At 47.1% G+C, this 8,074-nt stretch overlaps 3 protein-coding genes across 3 annotated transcripts; 2 read left to right on the top strand and 1 right to left on the bottom strand.

The window, feature by feature from the left end:
* The first annotated feature begins 559 nt into the window (after positions 1–559).
* PPTG_01892 (hypothetical protein) lies at positions 560–1,824 on the top strand. Its single transcript, XM_008895284.1, has one exon. It carries the CDS (start codon positions 718–720, stop codon positions 1,585–1,587), a length of 870 nt encoding a protein of 289 aa, XP_008893532.1. The 5' UTR covers positions 560–717; the 3' UTR covers positions 1,588–1,824.
* A 441-nt stretch (positions 1,825–2,265) lies between these two features.
* PPTG_01891 (hypothetical protein) lies at positions 2,266–3,393 on the top strand (the record flags this gene model as incomplete). Its single annotated transcript, XM_008895283.1, has 1 exon — positions 2,266–3,393. The coding sequence occupies one exon, from the start codon at positions 2,266–2,268 to the stop codon at positions 3,391–3,393; it is 1,128 nt and encodes a 375-aa protein (XP_008893531.1).
* A 1,789-nt stretch (positions 3,394–5,182) lies between these two features.
* PPTG_01890 (hypothetical protein) lies at positions 5,183–6,094 on the bottom strand (the record flags this gene model as incomplete). Its single annotated transcript, XM_008895282.1, has 1 exon — positions 5,183–6,094. The coding sequence occupies one exon, from the start codon at positions 6,092–6,094 to the stop codon at positions 5,285–5,287; it is 810 nt and encodes a 269-aa protein (XP_008893530.1). The 3' UTR covers positions 5,183–5,284.
* Between the last annotated feature and the right edge of the window lie 1,980 nt (positions 6,095–8,074).

The following is an 8,074-nucleotide window of genomic DNA, read 5'->3' as shown; positions in this document are numbered from 1 at the left end:
TTGTCCACCATATTTTCGGACACTTGCAGTGTTAGACAGTCTGACTCCCCCCTCCTCTAGAGTCTGGCAAATTCTGGGGGTAGCTCAATGATAACGCTCTTCATCGGGGAAAGTTGACGTTTACAATACAACTGACGTTAGCAAAATAGGAACCTCAAGTACGACTTTAAGTATTCGTCAAAAAACTTGGCATTGCAAATGTACGCATGGAAATATTCAGCCGACGATTCCAACGAGATCAAGGACACATTTGAGGCTCGAGTCGTCCGGCGCTCCGATGACGTACGCTGAGTTCGTAGACCGTCGTGCTGTATCGCATAGTGACCGCGGCCATGCACGAATCCACCGGAGCTCTCTCTTTTGGCCATGGTCACCTAGAAAATAGCTGTGTCCTACATGTTTGAACAGTGCATGCCAAACCACCTGGCGCGCAGTGGATTGATGGAATGGCAGCATGATGGGAAGGGCTCGCATACATTGGCACCGCACTACGGTATCCACTCAGAAAAGTGAACCTACATTTTTTTTTTCAGAAATGATCTTGAAAATCCATTTTGCTCTGATGTGTTAAAACCGCAGTGTCCAACAGTAAAAATTACCCATCGTCTCAGCTACTGAAACGAGCCAAACGTACCGCCACCTTCGACTCTTATCATTTTTCAATTCACCCTCACGTGAATAAGCCTCTTCCCACACGTTACACAAATACTCAGAACCATGTCGACTGCCATGTCGACGTTCTTCCTGCTCATGGTGAGCCAATTGTCCATGCTGGCTAACGCTACAGACTCGGCCAGCGACACGGTCGAGTCTCTCTTCGACTCCACGGACGGCATCAAGGTCGGTGGGAGTGTTCTGGCCATCGCTGCGATTGCAGTCGGCGCCGTAATGGTGGCCATGGGCTATCGTCTCTTCCGAGCGACGCTCTTCGCTGTCGGCTTCGTGGCCGGCGGCGTAGCAGTCGCAATGGTCGTTGAGCACGTCTTCGACGACAAGTCGTGGGTTATCACGGCGTCCTGGATCGCCTTCGTAGTGGGCGGTTTGATTTGTGGCAGTATCGTCATGTCACTCTACTCGCTCGGTATCTTCATTGCTGGCGCGGCGGCGGGTGTTGCGCTCGCCATGATGATCCACAACTCGGTGGGCTACAAGATCTACCCGGACCACCCTCAGGTGGTGCTTATCGTGCTGTGTATTGTGCTGGGTATTATCGCCGGCGTGTTGGCGCTACGACTCGAGAAGCCCGTGCTGATCACGGCTACAAGCCTCTTCGGTGCGGCTATCCTGGTCTGGGGCGTGGGCTACTTCGCTGGTGACTTCCCATCCACCAGCGACCTCAAGGACTACGCGTCGAGGGACATCAACGGCGACTGGGTCTACTCGATCCCGGACGCGTGGTGGGGTTACCTTGCCGGTATCCTAGTGCTGTTCGTGCTGGGTTTACTCATTCAGTTCCGCAAGACTGGCCGCGGCGGCGTGTACCACAAGTCACACGCCATGGGACGCACGGAAAACGTGCAGTACGTCGAGGCCGGCACCCCGCAGGAGCAAAACGTGCGCTACGGCAACCCGGTGAGCCACGTTTAAAGACAGCAACTACTTCAGTAGGATGTACACTAGGCGAGCGCCTTGACACGGTGTCAACGACATCGGCAACTTTCAGACAGACAACACAGACGTAACATTTTATCAGAAAACCACAGTTTTTCAATTCGTTTCCACATCCTAACATTGGCTTCAGGTTGCGAATTCTCAAATGTCCTCGATTCGTACAGTGAGAAATGAAACTTTTTTTTTTTATCTCGGTGACATTCGATGGTCTCCGTAATTCTCTCGGTGAAGGGTTAAATGCCGCATTTGCAACCACGAGCAAGACGCACAGATGGCTCTGCAGCGCCATTATCGCGGCATCGCATGGAGAGAGCTGGCCCTCTTTCCATCGGGGTAATGCCAGCTGCATTATCATTTAGCATTGCAGTGTCAATTTTCCACTGTGCAATGTGAATTTCACACTGGCAATCGCTTTGGCAGTCATTGAACTCTCCCAGCTGTTTGTACGGGCTATCAGCAGTGTGTTGTCGTCGCGTCCAGGAGCCACAACTTGATGAACTTGCCGTACAAGTGGCCCACAAGGCCGTCCAAGTCTAGTGTCATGTGGAAAAATGGTAGCTGAATTCTATCCGCATGTTGCCTAAAACCAGTGCACGCGCTGCATGTACAGCAGAAAATGCCGTGGCATTCCACAATTGTCACCGTTGCGCGAAAATGGCGCGTTCGTCGATTCTCTTTGTGCTGTTGCTCGGCCAAGTGGCTCTTATTGCGTCCTGTGTACAGGGTGCAACGAACAGCACGGTATCAACTTTGGAGGACTCGATCTTCGATTCGACAAAAGAAACAAATTTGGGCGGATCAATTCTTGCAGTGGTCGCTGTTCTCATCGGCGGCGGGGTGACAGTGTACGGCTACCGGTACATGTATGAGACCGTCTTCGCTATCGGCTTTGCTCTTGGATCCGTGGGAATCGCTGTGACTGCAGAGCGCATGCTCGTCGATAAGTCGTACTGGTCCCTCGGTTCGTGGCTTGCATTCATCTTTGGCGGCCTCTTATGCGGTGGCTTGGCCATGTGGGTCCACCCGAAGAGCAACTTCATCGCAGGTGTGGCAGGAGGCATCACACTCGCGGTTATCCTGACCAATTCTGCAGCATACTACATTTTCCCCAACCAGACCCAGGAATTATTCACAATTATGTGCGTAATCTTCGCGGTTATATTCGCTGCAGTGGACCTGAAGTATGGTAAGCCGGTGGAAATCGTGGGAATCAGCATCTTCGGCGCCGCCAGTTTTGCATGGGGTATCGGTTTTTTCGTTGGCGACTTCCCGTACCCGAACAACCTCAAGAAATACGCAACACAGAATGTGAATGGTGACCTGGAATACTCTATCCCGACTGTGTGGTGGGGCTACCTGGGTGGGATCGTGGTGATCTCAGTGTTTGGCATGTTTATACAGTTCCGGAAGACCAGCCGCACCATGGTTGACGACGAGTTCGCTGGCTTTGAACCCAATGGTTTCGGATACCCTATTGACGCGGTGCCGTATATGGAGAGCGAGAAGCAGCGGCCAACGATCCCTGTGTTGGATCCACCCGCAAGCACGGCACGAGAATCCGACTACTTGCCAACATCGTACCCAGCACACGAGTCCTTTTGCAGACTGTACTCACGCAACACAGAGGCTCAATCGATTAGCAAGATGAGGTCAAAATTCTTGGAGGCACGAGCGCAATCTATGGAGACGAAAACTCCGATGGACACTAGAAGTAGCATGCAGCCGACAACGACGAACTCTTCCAGAGGAATGATGCCAGAGGTGCAAGAGGAGGAGCTATAAAGAAAATAATAGGCCAAACACTATTGCAAAGCGCTAAACATTAATAAAGTAGCTTTTCGACATCACGTAGCTGTCAAAATGGATTTAGTGCCAGAAATAAAGGTTAAACCTTTCTTCTTTACAGTTTTGCAAACATTTTTTGCGTAAAAAATCGAAACCTGAATTTTGTCACTAAACCACTTGCGTTGTCAAAAACCAATGACATACTCTTCAGTACACACAACGCGGAAGAAGCACCGAAGTCTCTTTTGGTAGCCGCAACTCACGATCAATTGGAGTAGCTGCAGCTGAAATTGGTCATCTTGGCGTTATTCAGTTCCATGAAAGAGAGATGAGCAGCCCGCTGTGGCACGGGCGACTCCTGGTGACCACACAGCCGTGATGGAATATCTATTAAGTTTTGGTGGCTCGCTTTGGAATATGGTTGAAGCACACGTCGCGACAGTCGATAAGAAGAATTTCACCTTGGCGGATCGGATTTGTAACTTTAACCTCGATACTTAGTACTACTGCAGAAAAAGAACTGCTGATTCAGCTGGCATATCGAGAAGGAACCCCAAACACTATCAATATTTATACGAGAACGGACAGAATGACGCAAAACTAATCGGCGAGGCTTTTGTTAGCCCATCTAAAGAGGGTCATACTGAATCGATGGCATTTCTTCTGAATACCAAACGTGTTTCACTCAGCACATTTAAAGTAGCTTTTGAGGTTGCAATGAAATCACAAAACACGAAAAACATTGATGCAGTGAGACTCCTGTTTAGTATGGGTCGACCGTCTCACAATGCTGTTCGCGTTGTGTTTGAAACCACGTATACAAACTTGCGAATGTATCGAAACGGTCGATCATTGCTGTTTTGACGAAGCGTCCGGCGTGGCTCTTAGGAAGGGAACCTATTTTCGGTACAACGTTGAAAAGCTTGACATCGTGAAAATGCTGCACAATGGTTCCGTATCCCAGCTAAGGTGATAAGCCAAGCCTTTGTCTTCGCAGTCCAGTGATCCGGAAAACATAATAAGGCGAAAATATATATTGCATAAAAAATATTCGATTATTTTGTTTTTGTCAACAATTTTCTTCAGGTTTTTTTTTTTTACCATGTTTTCCTGTGGTACACAAAATGAAAATCTTTGGTCAGAGGCCACACTAGAAGAAAGACCGGGCTTCTGACCAAATCTGCTCAAACCCATACTTTCTGGTCGTACGAATGAAGCTCTCCTGCACGAATTCAGTCCGGAAACAGTTATTGTGCTTTGCATCCAGTGTGCTAAATTTTGAACGCCCACATAAAGTTTAGTCGTTTGAAAACCCATACTAAAATTTAGTCCAGACTAATTAGCTTGTCATTTCTTTATTTGCTGCATCGAAACATCGCAAAACACACATAATTAATTTAATACCGTTGGCTATGTCACGTCGACTTCACGTTTTCCTCTACCACGTAATAGTCCTTGATTATAGTATATTCAGTTGAATGCAAAATGTCTTCAAAATTTCGTAAATGGTTTGGCATTTGGGTTACACTAGTACTACATAGTATCAAGTTTACGTAGTACGAATCTCTGGAGCTACCGTAAAGTCCGGATTGAGCGAGACAAACGGATTGAGTGCAACGCGCGTAAAAACTAGAAAGGAACAGTTTACAAAACCCAGTACAATGGTACTTTTTACCACCAAAATGTGCCGGGTTTATTTTTTTAAATTGTTAGGCAAATATCTATTTACGACTGTCTCATTCAATCCGGACTTTACGGTAACTGAACTAAATGATATCATGAAAGTCAGGAAATCATGTTTCTCAAGGAATGTTTTACTGCACTAAGCTTCCGATCTAAGCCAAAACCAAATTTCCTACATGGCTACAGACACTAGTGCACTTCACGACTACGCCACCGGCTGAATACTTGTCCAAATGGCACTGATCAGATCAACCTCGTCACCTTCTCTGCCATCGAAACCACCCAACTGGTAGCCTTCCTTCGCAGTGTCCGTTCCAATCTTGTCCGTCCGTGTTCCGCCTTCAATAAAGTTCCCCTTATTGGTGGTGAACTTGATGTACTTGACGCGCGTGTGTCCTTTTTGTTTACCCGCGTGTGCCTCCATGACAGTGATATATTCACCTTCAGCTAACGCTAGGGGCTTTTTCAGCTCACCGCCATCACCGCCGTGGTATAAGGTACTCTCTTCCCCCGACGGACTCACGATGGTGAGGATGACAGCATCGACGCGCTCGGAAGCGCGGAGGTTGATTGACAGCACTTTTTGTCCAGATTTGACGAGGGCCGCGTCTGTGAAATCTTCACCATGGGGACCACCGAATTCTGGACCCACGTAAGTACCGGGTGGCAAAGTGATAACTTCATCCCCTTCATCTTCTTTTCGTCTTCCGTATCCTCGATACACTCTTCCTCTTGTGACCCAACCTCCTCCGCGCCCGCCTCCCCCGCGCCCACCTCCTCCGCGTCCACCACCACCACCTCCTCCCCCTCCTCCGCGTCCACCACCACCACCACCACCTCCTCCTCTCCCTCCTCTCCTTTCTTCCAATTCCGCCTCATCACTTGCAATGTCGACTCTGAGAGTCGTATAGTCGTTTGAATCGGACCTCAACGCGGTCTTGGCCGCGATTGTGACTCCATGGTTGAAAGAAAGCAAGGCGACCACAATGGCCAAAACGAGGTGCAACACGTGCATATCGTCGGTGGAACGAACGCAAAATCTCGAATGAGGAAGTAAGCTTACAATAATAAAGTGACGACCTATAATACCACATGTGGATTACCCTGCGCCACCCTCTAACGGTGGAGTGAGTGATGCAGATAACCGGTAGCATATCTGGATAGGGTATCTGCGAAAAAAGAATCATGAAACAGGTCGTGATACACAGAGCCATATGAACCCATCACTTTATTTACTTTTTGTAATGAGGTGTCTACAAATCTCCATATGAACCAAGACGAACTTGTTTTTGTAAGAGGAGGGTATCTACAAATCCCCGATTCATATTTATTTACTTGTACTTAAGTACTGTAGGTATATGCACGGAGATTCGGGGATTTTACTGCTCCCGCATGTTTACGTGGATTTTACTGTTCCCGTATGTATTTTTTTAATTTAAGATTACTCGACGCTTAATTAAAAAATAAACTGAGATTAAGCGTCGTGTAATCCTGGCCATGACGCAAGGTTGGTTTTTTTTTGCCGCAGCCTTTTTTTTCCGTCCGGATGGAGCCGTCAGTAGCATCCATTATCCGGACAATATCCGAATAACAGGCGCAATGACCGCTTGCTGGTGTGCCAATAAGTTACATGTATTATCGTCACGGAATTTTAACTCTAACTGTTGTCGCTACTTTCGTGATAGAGTGAGAAGGGCTGGGAAATGCGTGCCCAGCTATACATGGAGGCCTGCGAAGGTGGCAATAAATGAAGCAACATCACAACTTTGGCAAGAAGGGCTTCCATGTCAACCTGAAGCCAATATCCCGTGGCCTGCTGCATTCATTTATAGTCAGATCTGATTCGCATCACACTGTTGCGGCTTGCAGCACACGTAAAGATACATACATGTATAGCATTGCGGTGATTTACAAATTAAGTGCATAGCCCAAAATTCTGCTCTGTCTACGGGTAGTTAAATACATTCGACGTCATGGGCTGACTACTTTCAATGCGGCCATTACTATCAGGCATAACAGTGTGGTGAAGACAGTTTCTAGACGGTGTGTCTCCTTTCATCCCACGTGCTCGTACTGCAGTTGAATATATGTACCTCGAAGCACCATCGATGTCGAATCCAGGAACCGTATACCAGTATCCGATTTTGTGTGTCAACATAATTGTAAACATTTTATTGCCAGGCATTTTTTTTTGCCGATGGCGTTTGCAAATCAGCCAGGAAAAGAACGCCGATGCCCTCGGGCCCAGGTCTGAAAAATATATTCTCTGATTTGCAATACTTTTCTGAACTCTTTAATACGGTTTTGCCGAGGTAGAGAAAACTGCAGTCCATACTGTGGCCGCAGGCGATATTGCAATACTGTATTTTACAACGAATCGCAATACATATTGTGCCCCATTGCTAAATAAGAATATCAGTACACTGTCAACGGTAATTAGTCTTTCCGAGACTATTTTGTGCTTATGGTTTTCAAGTCTGATAACTGTATATAGTCTGACTCAGACTATTTATTGACTAAGACTATTTTTGAATTCATAAATAGTCTGACACACAAAAGTGAAAATGCTTTTGGGGGTACTCAAACCGTCGATATTCGCGTTGGAGATACAAGACACAAACGACTGGGCCAAATTCACGAATTGTAATACTTGTACTACATGTTATGATTTATGTTTCAGAATTGTTGATTACGACCTCGCCATTAAAATGCGCTCGGCGTTCGCTTATAATTTCTCGAAGATGAGGGTAAAGCTGATCAATAGACCATGTCCCGTCAATTCCAAGCGATAAACCGCACCGTATCATTGCCTTCTGAGCGTAAGACATTCCGTTCTTGTCTTTTTGAAGGTTTACGGCTTTGGTAGCATCAGCAGCAAGTTGCAGAAAGAACCTTTTACCTGGGTTTTGAAGCTTGCCGGACCACGAATCATCCTTTCGGATCTTGTTTTGCCAGCGGTTATCCCTGATAAACTCCAACTTTTTCTCGTTCCATT

The sequence above is a fragment of the Phytophthora parasitica genome, assembly GCF_000247585.1.
Source record: "Phytophthora parasitica INRA-310 unplaced genomic scaffold supercont2.3, whole genome shotgun sequence".
Lineage (NCBI taxonomy): Eukaryota > Oomycota > Peronosporomycetes > Peronosporales > Peronosporaceae > Phytophthora > Phytophthora nicotianae.
Note: the sequence above shows the minus strand (reverse complement) of the source record. Positions and strands in the feature narration are given on the sequence as shown.